This window comes from Mycosarcoma maydis, chromosome 15, assembly GCF_000328475.2.
Source record: "Mycosarcoma maydis chromosome 15, whole genome shotgun sequence".
Lineage (NCBI taxonomy): Eukaryota > Fungi > Basidiomycota > Ustilaginomycetes > Ustilaginales > Mycosarcoma > Mycosarcoma maydis.
In genome coordinates this window covers 509351-530829 of record NC_026492.1, presented here as the reverse complement: position 1 = coordinate 530829, position 21479 = coordinate 509351, and the positions used below count along the sequence as shown (strand labels likewise).

Sequence of the window (21479 nt, the reverse complement as noted above, 5' to 3'; positions counted from 1 at the left end):
GAAACGCAGAGACGCAGGAACGCGGTGCTAAAGATGTCCTTCCGGATCGAGCCAATAGGCTCCTTTGCAAAGGACTGCCCAATCGTGAATTCAGCAGCACAGGTACACTTGTATCAGTCTCTGATTCACGATTGTAGTTTCGGCTTGTTCAGCTGCCGATGCTGCAGAGCTTGGTTTCGTCATGCGATCTACGCGGACATCAGCTCGCGACACCATCTCGCAAAAAGCTAGACGTCGCACAGCGCAATGTGCCATTGTATGATCGCCAAGCATGTTGGCTTTCGCAACCGATCGGATCGTGGTGTTCACCAAGATTCTGTGATATCAGTCACGAGTCTCGAATCTGCGGTGACTAAAAGTTGGATTGTCACAATCGTGAATATTCGCACGTCGGCTACCATACAAGAAAGATCACCCATTCGTGGTCCAATCATATCCGCTGATGCTGTACATCGTTCTTGTGCTAGGCCCACCGGGATGCAACACGCATGGTACAACACAGTGAATCAATCGATTTATGGACAACTGGCTCTGATATGAAGACAGTAACGCATCGGCTCAAACGGTCGCAAGACCGGTAAGCAGGACACTCGTCGGGAGGACCAGCGTGACGCGTATTCACGATTCGTGATTGCGGAAAAAATGGGATGGTTCGGGATCTTGGTTCCGAAAAAGCTCCTCGGTACCTTGGGCTGCTGTACGCGTCAGCCAATCACTAACTTAATCTGAACAGTGGAGAAGCGACGGTGAGGGCTCCACTACAACGATCGTCACGCATACATGCGGCAATGACAAACAATGAAAAGCATCTCACTGACAGCATCGAGCTTTGCATAAGCGAAGCAGAAAGAGCTACTTTTCCACTTGCGATGAGACGATCCGTGAAGGACAGCTGGTCTCTTCATTCGGCACGTGGGGGAGTACTAGGTGGCGCTACATAGCCTATCGGCCAGCTCCTCACATTGTTGCGGCCTTCTTCCGACTGACGCTGGCTGGATCGTGGCGTTGGGCGCGGATCGGGTGTTTTTGTATCGATCGATTCGTTTTTCGAGTTTCGATGCCACTCCCGATGCGGACTAGCCGAACGTCGATGGCCCATTCTTAAACTCTCGGGTGGGCTAGATGGATCATATCCGGTTTGTACGAGTTGTTCTAACGCCCGTTCCACCGCATTTCTTCGCGGCGTTGGACTGCTCAGCGCTTGCGCAGGTGTCGAGTCGACGCCCGTTGAAGTGCTTCGATGCGGTTGGTGCAGCGGCGATCGAGTCTCTGCCCTGAAGAGCGCATGATCGCCATCGTCCGTGCCGTCGATCCAGCCTGGCTGTCTCGTCAAGGGTACTGTCGGAGGTAGATCAGCTCGTTTGCTACCACCATCATCCCGACCGTTCGCAGCCGTCTCGCTGCGCAGCGGCCCGTCTCGGCTACGAATCCAGGTATCCCATTCTGGTCGTGGTGGTCTATCTGTGCGCTGTGAATACCGCGAATCGTTATCAACTTCACACCGAGGTGATGTGCGTCGGCCTCTGCGGATCGACGATGCTGCTGGATGCGACCCGGTACGTCGAGAATGATGTGGATCAGGTTGCCTTTCGTGCGTCTTTTTCTTCTGCGCCGGAGGCGCGCTGGTACCGTTACCGTTAGCAGGCCTTTTTGCGCCTTTCGGCGAATTTAATGTTGTGCCAGGGCGGAGAGCAGCATTGGTGGAACTTTGCTGGATTCGAGGTGGATGCACTTGGCCGTTCGTAGTCGTCTGCGTGGGCTGCCTGCCCTTGCCCTTGCCCTTGCGTTTTCCTTGCCCATGTGCCCATTCTACTCCAGGAGTATGACCAGCGAGTCCATCCAGCTGCTGTCCATGAGATACGACAAGTGATGTCGAAGCGGACGAGGTCGGTGTTATTGGTGGTGGTGCGGCAGCTGCGCCATGGTCGGCGGCTGTCCTCCTCGCCAGCAATTCCGGCTTGTCTGGTCGATTTCGTGGAACAGCAGCGACTGTTGTCGTAGACGGTTTGGCCGATCCAGAAGCCGCCTCGTCGCCTTTCTTGTTGGGAAAGAAAAATTTGAAGGGCTGTTTGATCTTCTCGCCTCGTTCCCTCGCAGTGCGCAGAACACCCGAAACGCGTGAGATCAACGCGGCGGCCGTCCTGCCACGCAAAAAGTTGCCCTTAGTACCCGAATCGCCATATTGGTCGATGAGCAGCTGGAAGATTCGGAATCGCTCCTCAGTGTACTTGCGAGTGTAGTAGATGGTTTCTGAGCTGATGATCTCGCTGAGTTTCTCAAACATGAGTCGATGCGTTTTGGGATCCCAGCGTTCCTTGGACGAGACCGGAAGCCCATTAGGGCCTGTGAAGGTACGCACAATTGCCGAAGATGCCGTGACATCCTGAACTGATTCGGATCGCCTGTCTGAAGATGAGGAGGAGGAGGAGGAGGAGGAAGAGGAGGAAGAGGAGGAGGAACTGCCTGCCGAAGAAGTGGAGGAGGAAGACGAGCTCGAGTTGCTGCTGGTAGTGTCGGTGGTCGCCGTGCTGTCTGATCGTCGGCGAGCTGGACGAGAATATGGCATCGAAAGAGCGCTAGTCATATTCGGGCGAGCTTCTGCTGTTGATTGTGTCGCTGCAGTTGCTGCAGCTGGTGCAGCTGGTGCAGCTGTATTGGGACGAACGGGCGAAGATACTAGCGAGACGGTAGAGTGGGTGTGGGATACGTCTGGTTTTGGGATGACTGGTGAGGGCGACAAGGGGGTCAGCGCTGCCTCTGCTGCGGCTACTTCTGCTACTTCTGCTGCTGATGCTGAGAGATTGATCGGCGGTCGCAAAACCGCCTTGGCAACAATAATACCATCATCGGCAAGAACGTCCTGAAACGCAGACGGGTGCAACTCCCAGAGGTCTTGGCCGTCGCTCACAAAGAGCTGCACGCTGCTTTGATCAACGTTGAGGCGACTTGCAGCCACCGCTTTGGCATCGTCATATCCCTGCACCGAGGCCAGAACCTTGCCGTGAGGGCCAAGGTCTAGCTTGACCCTACTGCGAGCCATTCCGTTGAGAGACAAGTGGGCCAAAGCTGCTATGACAGACGCATTGCTGATAGCAGTGCCTTTACGCCGTATTTACAACCCCGAATGCGTTCTGCGATCGACGAGATCCTGATTGCAACTTTGACGTGGATATGCTGTCCGCCTGGACGGATCTGGTTGGTGATGAGGAAAACATCTCGACAGAGTCACGAGTGAATCAAACTCTTTTTTTTTTGGTCTCTCTTCATTAACAATCGTGCATCGTGAATATGGTGATTCAGGGTGTAGTCACGCATACACTTGGTCAGCGTGCAACCAATCATGTATCCGCCCACCTTTTCGCGCATTCAGTGATTCGTCTGTTCGCTCGTCAGTCTCTGCTGGGAGAGTTCAAGAAAGGCACGAGGCTTTAAACCAGGTCACCGTGGCGTAAGAGCAGCTGCATTCCCTCTGACATTTTTACAGAGACGGCTGTGACGGTCCAACGTTTACGATGTTACTCGTGACTGTTGCTGTTCTTTTCTTCTGTCTTTGGCGAGTCGTGAGTGGAGGCGAAAAGATTTTCTTCTCGATTATGGCTGCCTCATTTTTTTCCGGCATAACGATGAAAGCGTGAAGTAACGAGAAAAAAGCTTCACGCTGGTCCGTAAGGCGTGAGGTAACTACGAGGAGCAAGCAACGTTGACGGTTGTTGCGGCGCGGGTGCCAAAGTTCTCATTGTTTGATTTTGTTTCACTCACAAATCTGTACTATCATCAGGCGGCGAAGCACGAAGCGTGGAGTGACTTGACGACGCGACATGGCTGTTTAGTTTGTGTGTCCTAAAAAGAGAAAAACTCGAAACAAAAAAGAAAAAGAAACAAGGATGGAAATCGGAAATGGACGACAGCTCGCTGCGTGCGGAGCAACAGGCACAGCGAACCCTAACCCTGTTTTTGAGCCTCAGTCACGAGTTGTGAGTTGTGAGTCGTGAGTGGAATTCACGATTCGTGGATCACGAGTATTAAAATCACGGAAAGTTGCAGATTTATCCACATTGTGATTCACGATTGGTCGGGATGACTGTCGACACCATCATCGAATTCAAGACGCAAAAACCCCCACCTCGATCTCTGATCACAACCGCCACTACACCCAACTACGCCAGCGCGCGTCTCATTGCATTGCATCACATCACATCAGATCGGGTCGTGTGTTTCGCTTCTGATCACGGCGGATCCTTTGGTGGTATTACGACGAACATCGGCACGAATCCGTTAGCCAACTTGTCGCCACGCAAATTCACGTTAACCACGACCCTCATCGTTGATACGTGCCAGCTCTCATCTTCAGCATAGGTCCGAGTATCATCCTCCCTGTTGAAGAAGCAACTTGAACAAGCAACACGGACGATAGCGTTCGGAAAACGGCTATTTAACGGCGTGGCGTTTTCAACCTAGTCTGCCCCGCTGCCCCGCTGCATCCTTCATCTCATCACCCACCTGCCATCCATCCATCACCAAGCAGCATCATTCGTCTCGTATCCACTCATGCGTCTCGTCACCAGCATTTGCCCTTGACCGGAGCAACTCAAAACCCTGCCCCGATCGCTGCTCGAATCATGGCTGGTACACAGTCGGCTGCGCCAACGCAGCCCTCGTCGCCCACACGCCGAGCTTCACCACCGGGCATAGAGAACCCAAATCCAATAGCATCCACCTCGGCGCATACGCTCGATAGCACTCCAGTTTCGGCAGCTCCTATTTCCATCTCAGTGCCCGAGGGCAGTGGGATGAGTGCAGATGCTGCCTCTGCGATTGATCAGGCTCAAATGCCGAATCTGGTCAGCAGCCCTTCCATGAGCCTCCCAATTGCATCAAATACAGATGCCTCAATACCTCCATCTATGCCAGCATCACTGCAGGCAGCAGCTGCTGGGCTCAACGAGGAAGACGCAAAGCTTCTGGCGTCGCTAGCAGAGGGCAACGGTCTCTTGTCACATCTTTCCAATCTCGCTGCTCAAAATGCGAGTTCGGATCAACTCATCAATGCGTACGACGGTCTTATGCTTGACCCTTCCTCTGCCGCACTTGCGTCCGTCGACCCCGCCTTTGACGCTGCACAGCAGGCCTTCCAGAGTGCTGTCGATCTCAATGAGGCACTCACACATCAGGACATGAACTGGGATGACGAAGCTTTCGACGACCTTGAACCCGAAGATGAGGACCAGGACCAAGGTCCTATCCAAGCCTATGCCAAGCTCGAGTTTCCAGGCTTTTCTTACTACATACAGACCCTCGATGTCACCATAGGACGTCGACCTGGCCAATTACAGCCCAATCAGCCTGCAGGCGCGCAGCCGCCACAACTGCCCAACGCCGCTTCGGGTCTCTTGCAGGCGCACATCACCTCCGAGTCCAAGACCGAAGGCGACGTTGACGTCGACCTTGGTCCTCTCAAATCAATCTCGAGGCTGCACGCACGGATTTTCTACTATACCGGCCCCATCCATCCTCCCAATTCGGTCTTTCTTAATGGCACTCCAACGCACAGTCGCGTCTCGAGCGGCAATGGCGCTGCACCTTATCGCATCACATCACCCACCGCCCTCAACCGTGTCAACGGCTCGCATCTATCTGACGTGGACGCGACCGCTCAGGACCCCTACAGTTTGGCATCGCACAGCGGTGTAGGACCAGGCATAGATCCGGATCAAGGCGAAGGTCAGTTCGTACTGATGGTCGTCGGCCGCAATGGAGCTTTCGTCGACGATGTCTGGGTTGAAAGGGGAGGCATCGTTGTGCTTGGCAAACGCACCAAGATCCAGATCGCAGAACGTGTATTCTACTTTGTGCTCCCACCGCCTCCCGGTGAAGCCGCCTACAGCGTCGACGGCGACAGTCAGCGAGCACACCATTCCGAGTCCGACTCGCTTTCCGATCTCAGCAGTGAAGGTCAAGCAGAAGACGACGACAATGACCAAGAGGATCATGACGATAAACAGAATGCTGGAGAGGAACCACACAGCTCTGCTAGTTCGGTTTCGAGCGATCAAGATGGCGATGACGCTTATGACGACAACGAGCTAGTCAGCTACGATACGACGCAAGCTGCCAGCGCCACTATCGCCGGCCGTAGAAGATCATCAGTAGCTGCTGGTAGGGGCAAACTTGATCCACCCAAACGAAGGCTCGTGCTCAAGCCAAAGTCCAAAGTAGGCAAAGCGGTCACTGCACATGAGTCTGCCTTTGACGAGTCTACGGAAGTCTTCCAGGATGAAGCTAAGGGCAGAGCACAGAGCAAAGCAAAGATTTCTGCCAAGACGACCGCGGCTGCCCTCGCCAACAGAGCGGCAGGCAAGGGTAAGGGCAAGGGCAAGGGTAAAGGAGCAGGTCGTGGAAAGATGCCCACCAAAGGTCCCCTACCTCAAACTCGCCCTGATGGGGAGGACAGCGACAGTCTCGGCACCCCTAGCGTCGGGGAACAGAGTAGCGACGGCGAACAGACCATTCCGCGGCCACCTAGCAATGCTCATGCAGGCGTATCTGGAAAGCACCCAGCAAAAGGTGCCAAGGGTCAGAAGAGCACTAAGAGTGCCAAAGCTGGCAAGGCAAAGATTGCGAAAGAGACGGCACAGCCTTCAGGAAGTGAAGGAGCAGACACAACTGCCGTCAAGAAGGGCTCGCCTACACCTACTTGGGCCTTGGGCGCAGGCATTGCTGGGCGCAAGAGGAAGAGAGGTGAACCAGTCACCAACGAGGAGCCTACACTCAAGGTGGGCACCCCCATTGGCATTGAAGCTCTCGATGCGGCCAAACGTGCCAAAGCCGCCAAGGCTCGGGCCGATGCTACTTCCCGCCCCGCATCCACCAGTCCCAAGAAGGGAAAGGCTGTCGCCGATGTGCCAGCCGCTACGACAGCTACTGAGAAGCCGACTGTCTCAATGCCTGCTGCCGTCACAGATGCTGGAGCAGCAGAAGCAGACGATGATCTGATCATGGTCGATGTCAAGCCCGCGACACCACAGCCGGCCACGTCCGCAGCGACATCATCCTCTAAGGTAGATCCTACAATGGCACCTTCAAAGGCGACGGCAGTGCCGACTGCTTCTGATTCCATATCAGCCATTGCTCCTGCACCGACAGCCACACCGGCTTTGACCGCCACATCAGTCGCAACTGCCGCCACTGCAGCCCCTTCTGACACAGTCCAGAAAGGTGACGACAAAGCCGTGCCTGCTTCGGCCACCTCAGCCAAAGCGAAGCCCGCAAAGCCAAAAACCAAGAAGAAGAAGGGTGCAGCAGCAGAAGATCAGCCCACACCATCTGGTGCGGCCAGCTCGTCGATGCCGATGGGATCTTTCCCGAGAGCGTACAGCAGCCAAACATTGCCTCCGGCACCCGGACCCATCGATCCTAGTTCAGTTTCGGCAGCTTCAGCCATCATTGCTGCTGCCAGTGCTGTCTCTGGCTCCATGCCGGGATATGGGTTGCCTCCAGCCCCGCCTTTGCCATACACTGTGGGACAGATGCCGTCTTCGTTGCCCTTGATTCCTTCAGTCGCTTCTGGGCGTGGCGGGTCGGGCGGGTCGGGCGTAGCGGGCGCCAACACCACTCCATATGCGTCCATATCGACGTCTACCACAACGCCCCTGCCCGCTCCTCCCACTTCAACGCCTGCACCGTCTCCGACCGCTGCTTCAGGCTCGGATCCGTCCACATACCCCACAACGGCTAGCATCATTGCGTCAGCAGCCAGTCTTGCCAATGCAAAAGCCAAGGAGAGTCAAAAGGCAGCCGCAAGCGCATCTGATGGTTCTGCGTCTAGCATTACGACTCCTGCACCAATCCAAAGTGCGACACCAACGCTAGCCGCACCCATTGCCAAGCCACCACCAGGACCCGAAGACAAGCCAGATCTGTCCAACGTTGAGCTCATCTCGCAAGCACTCCGTTCGGATCTTTGTGCCAAGAGGGGGGGCAAGCTTACGCTCCAAGACGTGTATGAGTGGATTGCTAACCGATGGATCTGGTTCAAACGCAACGGCAGGCACACTGGTCGAGACTGGCAGAGCTCCGTCCGTTACGCCATCAGCTCATCACGCTGCTTTACCCGCATTCCACGTAGGCCTGGCGATCCTGGTAAAGGCATTTTTTACACCATGTCGGACTCCAAGCTGGCAGAGCAACACCGTGTCAACCTTGCCAAGCAGAAAGAAGAGGCGGCTAAAGCTGCTTCGGCTGCTCCAACAGCCGTGGTTAGTAACGGAGGAGCTGCTGGTAAATCTGATTCTGGTAGCGCACCCGCAACACCGGTTCCGTTGACACCAGGCACCGTTGCTGGGATCGCTGGTGCAACAGCGGCACCAATCAATCCAACATCTGCGGCACGAGCGGCGAAAGCAGCAGGAGCAGAAGGAACAGCAGGAACAGCAGGAGCAGCAGGAGCATCAGCGGCTGCTGGAACCCCTGGCTCGTTGCCGGCTATCCGCATTCCGCTCATCATAGGTACGCCACCGTCTTCGGCTGTTGCTGCTACGTCTGAAAAGCCAAAAGCTGCTCCTGGCACTATTGAATCGCTTCTCGAGACACCCCCCATCGTGCATCACGATGGCAAGCTCTACCTCAGTCCTCAAGTGTTCGGCCATCTGAATGCAGGACAGTTGGCGCAGATCGAAGGTTTGGGAGCTCAGCAGGCTCTTCAGGTGCTACAAGCGTATCTCGTCACTCATCTGAAGGAGCGCATGAGGCAGCAGCAGATGGCAGCACAGAAGAAGGATACCAATTCTGCACCTGCCAAAGCCTCGCCCAATGTAACGGCGGCAAATGGCAAACCAACGGTTGCGACTTCCAAGTCTGTTTCCGCTTCCTCCCCGGTTCCAGATGCTTCCTTGTCCAACGTCCAGGCCGGCATTGCAGCAAATGGCACGGCGTCGCCTGTCAAGCCAGCTATGCCGGCCAACTCTGCGGGTACAACCACTGCGGCTGTGCCGGTGACAACATCGCTGACCAACGCTCCCGGATCTGCCGTGTCTCTTCAATCAACGGCGATGCTATCCAAGCCGGTGCTACCTGAGCCGAACAAGCCATCAATTTCGACCAGCTCTCAGAATGCAGTTGTCGGCGCCAACGCCAAAGCGTTAAGCACAGAACCATTTGCTACGACGCCAACTCCAAGCGCCAAATCTGCACCAGTAGCCGACTCGTTAGCAGCCGGTTCTCTAGGAGCGACATCATCTTCTGCACCATCCATCGCTACGGCCAAGACGTCTGTGCTGCCAAGCACACCACTCCGAACTTCTGTGCCGGTTGAATCTGCCGCAGCCGAGATTGTCCCGCCAATCTCGGCCACAGCTTCCGCCCCTGCTACAAGTCACAGCGCCTCACCAACAAAGCCAAGTGTGACCGTGCCAGCCGTCTCATCAACCACGACGCAGAAAGTAGCCTCGACTGTTAAGCCAATGACGCCAGACCCACCGGCATCTGTCAGCACTGCTGGCAGTGGTGCTAGCAAGTCAGTCTCGAGCGGCGCTGCACCAGCTCCTGCTGCAGCCGGGACCAGCTCTACGTTGGGATCTTCTTCGGTTTCTAGCACGCCAGCTCCTGTTGCTGGCTCTGGCTCTGGCTCGACAGGAACCGACAGCGACGACCCGCTCTCGGCGCTCTCGGCGCTTGCTGCACACCCAGAAGCAGCGGCGCTGATTGCGCTGTTACGCAAACAGCAAGAGAATGGCGCCAGCGGAGGCAAGCAGCTAGCCAGGCTCACGCCCGGACAGTTGCAGCTGCTCCAGATGGCCAACAAGCTCGCAGCACAGCAAGGGAAGAAGGGCACGAGTGGAAAGAAGAAGAAAAAAACTGGAAGTGGAAGTGGAATTGGAATTGGAACTGGATCTGGCACTGGCGCTCGAGAAGGCACTGCGACGCCTGGGCCGAGCGGACAGGAGTCGTCGCCGGCGCCTGTAGGGCCGAGCCCATCACCGGGCCCCAAAGCTGGCTGAAGGATAACGAGCGGGAGTTGGACTCAGCATGTCATGACAATGCAGAGTTTACCCGGGGAGGGGAGAGATGATGATGGAAAGAGCGGGATGGAGAGGCAGAGGGTGATGATAGAATCGATATCTTGTACTAGTAGCCATTAGGGGAAGCTCAGGACTGGTTACCCATGTCACGTTCCGATTGCCAAGTGGTGAATTTGTCGATTCTGCCTGCGTTGCCAACGGATTTGAGATGTGAGCGGTGAACGACTAAAAGGCAGAATGCTCTAAATTTTCGGGATAGGAGAGCGTGCTTGCATGATGACCGCTAAGATCTAGCCCAAGCAGGGGCCTCAGTGGCAATCCAACGAGCTTCCTCATCCGTTGTTTGTCTGCCCATGACTTGATTCCTATGACAGAACCGGCCGAACTTGGCGACAACGTCTCGATGTTGCTTGGCAAAGTCCAAGAACGGATCGCCGAGTCTCTCGCCCAATTCAACCGCTCGATTTTGATCTGCCAGACTCTCGGAATGTGCGAAGGGAAGGTAGAAGAAAGTGCAGAGCGTCTGATCGATCTTTCTGTCCAGACCGTGCTTGATGGCTATGTTGGCCCACTTTCTTGCGAGTGTGTCGGATTGGTACTGTTTGGGAGAGGAGCGAAACGCATTTCTCGGATACTGGTCGAGCAGGAGCATCATTCCGAGATACTCCTCTGCTAGCCGAGTCTCGACAGTACTTGAACACGTAGGAATCATGGGCGTGATGCGTTCGGCATGTACTTCAGGGTAGACCGTAGAATAGCGTTTGATGAGTTGATCGTCAAAGTCATCACTCCGTGTAAAGTAGCGTTCGGGACCAGCAGCTTTCCAGAAGAGAGCCATGTCGATCAATACACCCACACCAGCTGCAAGCGTGGGTGGTGGAGTACGAAGAATCTCCTCGAAAGTTCGGCCGGCCAAGCTCGCTGCTGCCGATGTCATTGCGGGATCGTCTGCGCTGCCAGTTTGCGCTTGGTGGTGATGACTGGGTGAAGAGCAGCATCACCGAGGACGTACCACGTATCTCTGAACACTTGGAAGGACGATGCACCACAATCGTGAATCACGACTCTCTGTGACTGTGGAGGCTCCCACAGCTAACAAGCACGAAGAATCGCAGCGTATGCACGATGGCACGTCACTAAACTACTACATGTTAGGGCGTGTCAATGCACAAATTCAAACAATGCTCGTGGCTTGTGGCTTGTGGTTTAGGATTCGTGATTCACGATTCACGATTCACGATTCGTGGTTTGAACGGCTAGCGTGAAGCACGAAGCACGAAGCACGAAGCACAAAGGGTTCACTGCAGTCACGAGTTGAATGAAATTCTATTCTCGTGCAGATTTCGACGTGAGTGGCTTTCGTGTTCGTGCTTGATATGCATTCACCACTACCTATCGACACCAACGGACCTTCATCACCATTCCTTTGGTACATGGCAGGACTCTGTAGGACTCGATTTTGAGAATCTCAACCATCACGCCGTCTCTCAGACATCATTGCAGCTTTGCTTCATTTCGTCGCCAAAGCACGGGGTCGCCAAGCGGCCGGCTGGTAAAACGGAGGCACACGTTCCGCTACATCAGAAGGAGCACATACTAGATCCTTCAAAGCTTTTCACATCACAATGGCGCCCAACAGAGGAATCTCTGCTCATTTTGCAGCGTCAAAAGCCTCTATTAGCCGCGCTAATCGATCCGTTAAGTCGAAACCAGTCAAAGATGTCGCTACGCCGCTCGTACAAACTGCAGCTGTCGCAGACGGCTCGTCAGAGACTCTACAGACTCGTGTGCCGACATCGATATCACCAAGCTCTAGTCACGACACGGTTTCAGCACCAGAGGCTTCAGTATCGAAGCCTGCCTCGCCGAAAAAGTCGACACCGCGTAGACAGGCTCGCACACGACTGAGGACGCCCGACCAAGGTGAAGTGGATCGCATCATGGCCGAGAACGAGAGCCTGCTCCAGTCCACTTCTCCCTCTGCGCCTGCATCTTGCTCCTTCTCAGACCGTCAAGCTGCGCCAGTCTCACTGCTTGGTACACCACCTACCACTCCGCATGCATCGGCTCGATCCTGTCCGCTTCTGGAACCGTCCCAAACTTCGCCCATCTCAGTCCGAACCGATCCAGATACCAACAAGATGTACCTAATGTTGCCTAGGTCATCGTCCAGAGCTGCATCTTCTCCCTCCCATCTTGCGATCGCTGAAAGCAGCTCCAGCCCAACGAAACGGAAGATGGCGACGCCGCCCAAATCGGGCTCTCCGAGTAAGACACCTCGTACGCTCACCAGCACGCCTCGTCGGCTGATTACGGGCGAGACCGAAACACTGGGAACGGAAGAAGAAGATGGACTTGTACTAACACCTGGCCGGTCCAAAGGCACCAGGGTGATGCTGGGATCGCCGAGCAAGAGTCCGTTGCTGTCGAGACTTGGGGATACGCCCAAGGCACAGGCGCTGAGGATGATTGTGGACGAGGATGACGAAGACGCTTACTTCACGCCAAGAGGCGTAAGACAAAGAGCAAAAGGACTGCCTCTCCCTCCGATGGCTACCGTCAACGCGGCTGCCGTGTTTCGAGGTGCTCAGTTGCCTGCGTCTTCGAGTGCGCCTAGTCTGGTGCCGAAACCGGTCGAGGCAGCGGCAGTTCCCTCATCGTTGTCGTCGTTGCACGGCGCTGGCTTGTCGCATACCGAGATCAGTTCAGATGCTACAGCGTTGGTGGAGGAGGACCAGATCCAACTGCCACAGCCCAAGCATGTGCTCGCTTCCGACTTGCCTCTGCCGTCGTTCTACTCGAGCTTACTGACGCTTCATGTGGCACTGGAGCATGCGCTCGTGGTACACCTCGCAACCGCGGGCTGTGCTAGTGCCACGCTCGAATCGTCCGCCCAGTTGTCCGACGACGATCTCTCGGACTCGGTCCTTAACCAGGACACCGAAAGAAGACAGACCAAGACAGTCCGACTTCCGAACCTCATCTCGTACACCGCGCTGCGTCCGCTCGTCGAGCGATCCGGTGGTCGAAGGTTAGGTCCTACCGAGCTCAAACGCCTTGCTAGCGTATGGGTTGACTTCCATCGCTCGTCCTCTGCCTCTTCATCAGCAAAGGAAGCCGTGTCAAGGGACGAGGACGAGGAAGTGCGAGGGTTGGGATTTATCGTTTCTAAAACGAGAAGCATGGACCCTCGGACCGGGCGCAGAGCGCTGGATTGGGGGATTGGTATCGAGCTAGAGATCAAACGTTCTCTTCGTCCACGCACGCCTCCCACCCAAGTCAACTTTGGTGGCGTTCAAGTGCAATCATCCCCCCTTTTGCCTTCGTGCTCGGAAGGGTTTGATGAGCGCTTGCTGGGGACGCCCAAGATGCCCGCAACGCGGTGCACTACTCCTCCGCCTAGCTCGGAACGAAAAGTTCGATCTCCATTCATCCACTCGTCACCGCTCCTGTCTTCGCCGCGAAGAAAACCAAGAGCGAATTCACCAACACCATCCAAAACAGCCAGTTCGCCAAAGCTGCGCAGCAGCACTAGCATGGGCGCAGCCAAGGCGAGGGAGGGAATGTCGGTGGTCGCCATGTGGAACAACGGGCTGGAAACGCGAAAGGCCGAAGTAGGCAGGAGGCTGAGAGAGCGTTGTGCGCGCTACCACCAGTTGTGGTTGGACGAACAGGGGATCTCTGTTCCACGGCCGAGTGCGGCTGGGTTGGGCAAGACAGAAGGATGGCGACAAGAGCCGGCCACGCCGTCGCGTAGAGAGCAGCAGGAGGTGGTCGGATTGGGCATCGCAGCCGGGCCTGTTAGCGATACTGACCACGACGATGACCACGCCCGGCTGGGCGCAGCGCCACCGAGGGAAGTTGTGATGGGCGCAGGTGGGCTGCTGACGCCGTCGGCTACACGATCGGGTGGACCACGTTTGGGTAAGCGTACATTCTACATGGATCCAAGCGAGTTAGACCGTGCTGGGCTTACCGACGACGAATCGGACGATGCCGAGCAATCCGAGGTATTGGCTGCTGGTCCATCGCTCAAGGGCAAGCAATCGCTCATCGACGAAGTGTCTAGCACCGTCGTGCGCAGCTCCAAGTCGATGCCTCGATTGCATTCTGCGCCTGATTCTACCGCCACCTCTGTTGCGACTGTGGCGAAGGATGAGGCGGGGGAGGTGCCTATGGAAGGCACAGAGCTGCATCGTTGGCATCCCGAATTTCCACTTGACGATCCTCGGGTTGTCCGGCCCGTCCCACTCGCCACACTTCCCTCGCTTGCACCTGGCCTATCCACACCGCATCGCAACAAGGATCGATCTCTCTTTGGCGCTGCTGATCCACCGACGCCCTCGAAACCGATCAAATACATTCCCGCTGTCGACCTCGCCTCCGCGACTGCCACCACCTCGTCGGCCCTGACGCTTCGCGAACGCATCGCCGCCAAAGAACAACTGCGTCGAACTGCATCGCTGCCATCGCTCACTGCCTCTAGTAGCGGATCCATGACGCCGATGCAAGCGCTTTCGCAACGAGCGCTCGTCTCGCGCCTCCCCGAATTCTGTTCGATCCTCTTCATGCTCTTCTCGAACGGAACCACTCTCTCATCCAACGGCATCACCAGATCGCCCACCCTACCGATGCAGGATCTCTTGGCAAAACTCGCCAAGAGTGTCAAGATCCACATGAGCACAAGAGAGTGCAGACAGGCAATCGATGTTCTGGGCAGGATCGCGCCAGGCTTCTTGATGGTTATCAGCCCGAGTACTGATGGTGGTAGTACCGGGGGAAACGAGTTTGTCAGGATGGGTCACAATCACGCGACCGGTGCAGTGTGGCGCTTGAACGACATACGGGCTCGCATTGCGAGCGAGTTGAACGGCAGCAGCACGTGAATCTAGCACTACCATTCATTGTTCCGACCATTTTAGCACCATCACACATCACATCAAGGATAGCAACATTCACCATTCACGCTTACACTTTGACATGTTTACGGCATCTAATCGTGAATCTCGAATGATCCATTATATTCATCCTTGCACGTGCACCAACAAGTGAGTGAGAAAGAAAATCGCATCGATGCGCAACGCGCGTGAATACGTTTATCGACGTTTGTAGATACACGGCTTGAGCAGTGTTTTGCCGTGTTGCGCAAGCTCGTCCAAGGACGTATGGGTCGGATCAATCTGGCTGTCGTCTTGCAGCGCAGAGAGCGAGGCTAGATGGTCTCGCTGGGAGAGCTTGACGAACTCGAACAGAACAAAGTGCGTGTTGCTTGCATCTTTATGTTCCAAGCCAAAGCCAAGCAGTTTGACAATACGAATGAACGCTTCAAAGCCGTCGCCAAATCGACTCGAGACTTCAGCGATGATCAGTTCGCCGCCAGTACGCAATACGCGCTTGGCTTCCAAAAGCATGTGGATCCAGTTGGTCCCCATCAAACTGAGACAGAAGACGGCAACATCGGCTACGCCTTGCGCAACACCTTCTGGTGTGGCCCCCAGGCCAAGCGGATCAGTGTCTAGGAAAAACCCGGGCAACGGCAGCCCGCCGATCGCAGCAGTATCTTGCTTTCTAACCCATCCGTCGCTGGTGGTGATCAAGTCGTAGCACAGCACCTTGACAGCTTTCGGTGACAGCTTCTTGGCCAAACCACCCTCGCCCGCGCCCAAGTCTACCACCAAAGCGCCAGGAGCGTAACGAGGTTTAGAACGGTCAGACGGCCCTGATGGTTGCGATGGCGTACCCTTGCTTTTGCTTTTCCCATTGCCCTTGCCCTTATCCTTATCCTTGTAAATTGAGAGTGACGGGTCGAAGAGCTCTACGATACGATCAAGCGGGTTCTTGGGCCAGGATCGTACTTGTTCGCGAAAGCCTTGGTGGTACTCGTCAAACATGGTGGGCGCAGCATCGATCATGCGAACAGCTTCGTCCGATGCTGTGGTATAGAGCTTTTCGTTGATGGTGCGGAATCGAGAGCCGGAGAGCTTGCTCAACATTTGTGATTGGAGTGGCGTCAATGCAGCGCCTGAAGGACTGCTGCTCTGATTGTTATTAGATGACGGAGTCTGTGACGTAGCCTTGGAGCATGAAGTAAGTGGAGACTCTGGCGTGGAAAGTGCGTCTGCCAAAGTGGTTGTGGTGGCAGGCTTGAAGACCTCGTCCTGAGCCTGATCATCTTGCTGCTGGTTGTGCTGTGCCTTGAGTTGCTTGTTGATCTTTTTGCGCTGCGTTTTGCTGAGCTTGGAAAGATCAATCGTCTCACCGTTTATAACGACGATACGAGGTTGGTTTTGGGCAGCCTTTTGTGCTTGGATGCCGTTGACAGCGAACGGGTCCTTGTTCGCTGGTTTGGGGATGCCAACGTTGGATAAACTGGTGGTTTGGCTGTTCTCGTGTTTCGACTTTTTGTTAGCACTGATGACATTTACTCTGCTAGATTCTTGGTCGTCTGAGTCTGACTCGTTTTGCACCGCAGGCTCTTGGTCCTGCCATCGTTTGCGCTTTGCAGTCAGTGCACCTTTGAGACGCAAATCGGCTGCGCTGCGTGGACCGCGGGTGCTGCCGCTGCTATCTGCGTTCTGCTGCTTGGGAGTTGCTCCGACGCCGAGATTTGCTTGTCGTGGCCGAGAGTTTTGTTGATGCTGAGCCGATTTGGGTAAGGCGGTAGAGGAGGAAGAGGAAGAGGTATCAGCACTCAGGCCAGGCAGCTTGGACAGGATGCTATCGGCCAAAGCCGAGCGCTTGAGCTCCAGCTGAGCCTGAAGCTGATCCAAATCGAGAGCATCCGACATGGGCTGGATTGGGACAATGTGACAATCGTGAATCGAAAGCAGAGACTAAAAGCTCAAGTGTGATAGTCAAACATCTGTGAATCTTCGAATTGATAAATTGTGAATCCAGACGAGAGCAAGGGAAAAAAGTGTGACCGCCGCGGGAGCCAAATCCAGCGTTGGAATCCCGCGGCTGATCCGATTCGCAGGCAAAGTGACAGAGGGAGGCTCAACCGCGTTTTTATTAACAAGTCGTGAGTGATTAAGACGTGCCTTTTTCCGCATCCTTGCCAGCCGCTATTTGTCAAAAGATTCGTGATTGCCTGTCTGCTTACGCTTCTCTGCGTGGAAGCGTCCATCGTCTTAGCGCTGATCGAATATCGTTGGCGAGTCCAAGTTTGCGTATCGTTCAACGCCCAGCAGTTCAGCAACGCATCGAGCGACTCGCGCACATACCTTCCGCCGCCGGATCTAGTTACTGGTTCCTTGAAGGAGGTGCTGGGTAGGCAACGCACACCTTTTTCGGATTTTCCGGTCTCTGTCGCGCTCCTTATCATGAAAGACGGACGAGCCGACGCTCACGGCTCTCGAGCGGGATCCAGCTCGTTGCCAGCGTCGCCGTCGCCGTCGAATGTTTTGCCACCAAAGCGCACAAAGATCAGCTGCTTGCCCTGCCGGCAACGCAAGTCCAAGTGCGATCATGCACGCCCTTGCTCGTCGTGCGTACTCAGAGGCACTACACAGCTATGCTCCGATCCTAGCGCTGGTACCGCTGGTGGCTCTAGTGCAGGGTCGGCATCCTCCTCGGCGGCTACAGGTCATTTCCATGCCAGTCATCTAGCTGAACCAAGCTACAACACAGTCGGCCCCGCTGGTGCGACATCCCAGCCGCGTGCGATAGCTGCATCTGTCTCCATGCCATCGGACCTGAGCGAATATGCACCGAAGTCATCATCACCTTATGTCGATCGAATGGGCGCGCAACACAAGAGGAGACGCACCGAAGCCTCCTCGAAAGAGAACATTACAACAGATTCATTTGCAGGCACTGCTCGCGCCGTTCCAGGCATCACCGAGGAGATCCAATGTATCAAGCAATCCATGGCCCGTCTCGAATCCTTACTCAGCCAAGCCCCATGTGCGGCATCATCCAGTACGCAAAAAAACCGCCAAGATGACAATGCTGCCGCAGACGTTTACGAGTATCGAATCGATCCTAGCCAAGATACACCGGGCGAGACAGATCCTCCGTCCCGCGCAGCTCGTCAGCGCTGGCAACACCTTCGAAGCATCCTGCCGCCGCTCAAGGACACGCACCGCATGATGCACTACATGTTTACCGAAGGAGATTGGCTCATGACATGCAACGAGGCTCCTCGCTTTGTTGCCATCTGGAAGTATGCCTTTGAGCGCCAAGCCATCTCGGATGTGTTTGCTGTGCGCGTTCTCACTCTGGTCGCCTGCTCTGCTCTCTTCCTTTCCGACAATCGCGACCGTGCCATACACTTTGCCGTACCCATTCGATCGCTCCATACCCAGCTGGCAAAGGAAGCTGTGTCTATCATCGAGTCGATGCCCGCCCTTCGTTCCGGGCGCACCGAAGCAGAATCGTGCGATATGATCGAAATCATGCTCAACATGAGCCTCTACTTTCGCTGCATTGGCAAAGAGTCGCTCATGGCTAGGTTCACCGAACGTGCCATCTCATCCAGCATCCGCGCCGGCTTCGACAACGAGTTGCGCCCCTCCTGGCTCGGCCTCACGCGCGAACAAGTCGAGCGCAGAAGAACCATCATGATGGAACTGATCATGTCGTCGAAATGGCTCGCCTTCCATTGCCGCAAAGATCTTGCCTACCTGCGTGTCATGTCGTTCAACGTCGGCCAGGCCCATCTGGAGCATATTGGCCAGCTACCACCCCTGTCAGCATGGCCGCAGTCGACTCCAATCGCCCACCAACGTGCTACTCAATTCCCTGACATGGAAGATGCATCTTTTACCTGGCGCATCAAATCAGAGCGAGAGCGCGACACGGTTCGCACCTACTTTCATGTGTCCACTTCGCTCACCAGCGTCATCCCACCGCTCGTAGAGCTGGTCACCAAGACCGAGACCCACCTCTTACAGCCGGAGGCACTTGCCAAATGCACCAAGGAAGAGATGCGGGACATGGCTAGACAGACGCGTCAGATCTTAGCGCGCTTGGAAGAATGGTACACTGTCTTCCTCCCACGAGCCGGTGTAGGCTATGATCGAGCTATCAATGCCACCATTACTGCACCAGATCCCATCGAGGCCAAAACCATGGCCAGCATCCTCATGCTCAACTCGGCCGTGTTTTACATGACCTCGATTCTCTGTCGCGCCTGGCTCTTGCTGTCGGATCGACTGCAGAGTCTCAGCGATGCGCGCAAAGACGATGACAAGGACTATGAAATGCCCAGCGCGGTGGATGTCAGCTTTCTAGCGCACCTCAAGCAAAGAAGCATCGATCACGTACAACACATGCACGCCGCTTGGCTACCACCGACGTTTCTGAGCGAAATACAGGCCGCCGTAGTTGAGAATGGACGTCGATGCATCCGCAGCATCCCGGTGATCCGCAAGCTGCAATCACTCACGTCATCGCAGTTCTATGTCGGATGGACGTGTTCGGCGCACATGCAAGCCGCTGTCAACCTCGCCATTCCACTGGTCCGTTCGCATCATCGTCACTTCCATCAGCATCTTGATGACATCGATCCTGGGTTCGCAGATACTACCACCGACTCGCTGCGTCGCGATATTGTCACCATTTTCGAAGCTGTCAGCCAGCTGTCGGACAACTACATGGCGCAACGCGCTGCCAAGGTGCTCAATCGAGCGATGCACATCAGTGGCATCAGTCAACCTCTGGCTGGTGGCGATGGTTACGCGGATGGTGTTGAAGATGCATGGGCGGCTGAGGAGCAATCGTCAACCACTGCCACCAAGGGACAGATGCAGAACGCAGCTGAAGGGCTGGCGCTTCTGTCGGCCGCATCCAGCGCAAGAACGTCGAGCGACACTGCAGCGTCAAAGAACAGTGGTTCCAGCGGAGGAAGCGAGACGAATTCACCCAGCTTGCCTTTGCTTGCCTGGGAATCCAACTTGCGTGCATTTCCCAACAGCCACACCGGTCTAGCGCCGGTCACTGACAAGTCGGTGCCCAGCTCGAATGCAGCAGTGCCAGTTGTATCTGCAGACGAAGGTGTTTCGAGGGAACCAATGTGGTGGGAATACCGTATGCCCGTCGAAACTCCCCAGCAAGCATCCTTCGGTAGAGGCGGTCCATTCGCTGCAGCTGGCTCGGCCGTGGCGGGTCATCAGCATCAGCTTGAGCAACACTTGCAGGACCAGCAGGTGCAGCAACAACTTCATATGTCAGACTCGCAACTGCTCGACGAATTGCTCAATTTTGATCCGTCATTCTGGCAATTCGTCCTCGACGGCACGGGCATCAGTAGCACTGACAACAATGACGCGACCAGCGTACGCGCTTGATGAATGCACACTTGTTTTTCGTCGCTTGATTGTAATTGTTGCGTTATCATATCCATTTGCACGGCTCACTTGGCCTTGAAGATCTCGTACACTGTACAGTCACGGCAACGGAGGAGAGGAAGAAATCAGCAAATGGTTTATAGAGCACGATTCTCGCGTTCAGCAAGAAGAACAGAAGCAGAGTACTCACCAACAGTGACGCCGTCGCTCAGAACCTCAAGCTTTCCCTTGCCAACAAAGATGGTACGGTTGACCCAGGCATGTTTCGAGCTGACGGGCGCTTCGAGGACTGGGGTTGTCTGTGGATACCAAGACGATCACCCGTTTTCGAGTTGTCAACGAAACGCAAACTTTGGACGATATTTTGTTAGAACGGAAGAGAAAGGCATACTCACCAAGAGGTATCCGTCGTCGAAGTTGGTCGACCTGGCTGCTGCGTCGCCACCCAAGACTGTGATGCCAGGGAAAAGAGTGATTGGAGATGAGTGTACGGAACGCTATGCAACAAGTGCTGAGACAACTTACTCTTGCCCACGGCGGGCGTGACTTCGAGCTGACCATAGTACTGGATGTAGATGACCTCGTCATCAGACGTCACGGCATGAACGCGCACGTCGAGCTTGCCCCAGCCGTCCTTGACAATGGCATAGTCGCCGCCGGGGGTAATTTTGGCTTCAAGGCCGTCTCCTGTCAGTGTTCCGCCCAGCACGGGGATGTAAGCTAGTGAAGCAAGCGAGGAAAGGGTCAGCTCTCACGCAATCGAGTCGATCTGGAACGGCGAAACAAGGTACCAAACTACGTACAGCGATCACCAACCGGGGTGCCGGGAATCGCAAGTGACGGTCCGATGGGCAGTTTAAGCGTAAATGCGTGCTCGAGGTTGATGCTTGGAATCGACATTGTTTTGCTGGTCAGAGAAAGGCACTGAAGGTGGTGTTGGTAGTGTTGAGAGGCGAAGCGAGCCAAGAGGAACTTGCACTTGGCCGCCGTGTTCTTGTACTCATGACTGTACACGGCAAGCTCGAGGTGCAAGAGCTGCGACTACAAGCAAGTCGGCTATTCTCCGGTCAAAATCAAAATCGACTGTCACTGTTGCTGCCAAGTGACTTGATGTGGCTCTCAGACCAGCAGGGTCCTCTCGTGTCTGGCGCACTTGAGCCCGACCTTTAAAGCT

The 21479-nt window shown here is 55.3% G+C and overlaps 7 protein-coding genes across 7 annotated transcripts; 3 read left to right on the top strand and 4 right to left on the bottom strand.

Annotated features, from left to right (window-relative positions):
* Nucleotides 1-901: 901 nt before the first annotated feature.
* Nucleotides 902-3040, bottom strand: UMAG_05055 (uncharacterized protein; the record flags this gene model as incomplete). The annotated part of the gene is made up of 1 exon (XM_011393037.1): nucleotides 902-3040. The coding sequence occupies one exon, from the start codon at nucleotides 3038-3040 to the stop codon at nucleotides 902-904; it is 2139 nt and encodes a 712-aa protein (XP_011391339.1).
* Nucleotides 3041-4619: 1579 nt separating this feature from the next.
* Nucleotides 4620-9995, top strand: UMAG_05054 (uncharacterized protein; the record flags this gene model as incomplete). The annotated part of the gene is made up of 1 exon (XM_011393036.1): nucleotides 4620-9995. One exon carries the CDS (start codon nucleotides 4620-4622, stop codon nucleotides 9993-9995), a length of 5376 nt encoding a protein of 1791 aa, XP_011391338.1.
* A 304-nt stretch (nucleotides 9996-10299) lies between these two features.
* Nucleotides 10300-10953, bottom strand: UMAG_05053 (uncharacterized protein; the record flags this gene model as incomplete). Its single annotated transcript, XM_011393035.1, has 1 exon — nucleotides 10300-10953. The coding sequence occupies one exon, from the start codon at nucleotides 10951-10953 to the stop codon at nucleotides 10300-10302; it is 654 nt and encodes a 217-aa protein (XP_011391337.1).
* A 688-nt stretch (nucleotides 10954-11641) lies between these two features.
* On the top strand, nucleotides 11642-14902 carry UMAG_05052 (uncharacterized protein; the record flags this gene model as incomplete). Its single annotated transcript, XM_011393034.1, has 1 exon — nucleotides 11642-14902. One exon carries the CDS (start codon nucleotides 11642-11644, stop codon nucleotides 14900-14902), a length of 3261 nt encoding a protein of 1086 aa, XP_011391336.1.
* A 210-nt stretch (nucleotides 14903-15112) lies between these two features.
* Nucleotides 15113-16804, bottom strand: UMAG_10715 (25S rRNA (adenine645-N1)-methyltransferase; the record flags this gene model as incomplete). The annotated part of the gene is made up of 1 exon (XM_011393055.1): nucleotides 15113-16804. One exon carries the CDS (start codon nucleotides 16802-16804, stop codon nucleotides 15113-15115), a length of 1692 nt encoding a protein of 563 aa, XP_011391357.1.
* A 534-nt stretch (nucleotides 16805-17338) lies between these two features.
* UMAG_05050 (uncharacterized protein) lies at nucleotides 17339-20305 on the top strand (the record flags this gene model as incomplete). The annotated part of the gene is made up of 1 exon (XM_011393033.1): nucleotides 17339-20305. The coding sequence occupies one exon, from the start codon at nucleotides 17339-17341 to the stop codon at nucleotides 20303-20305; it is 2967 nt and encodes a 988-aa protein (XP_011391335.1).
* A 65-nt stretch (nucleotides 20306-20370) lies between these two features.
* UMAG_10714 (uncharacterized protein) lies at nucleotides 20371-21205 on the bottom strand (the record flags this gene model as incomplete). The annotated part of the gene is made up of 5 exons (XM_011393054.1): nucleotides 20371-20396; nucleotides 20496-20604; nucleotides 20701-20756; nucleotides 20831-21025; nucleotides 21109-21205. 5 exons carry the CDS (start codon nucleotides 21203-21205, stop codon nucleotides 20371-20373), a joined length of 483 nt encoding a protein of 160 aa, XP_011391356.1.
* Nucleotides 21206-21479: the final 274 nt, after the last annotated feature.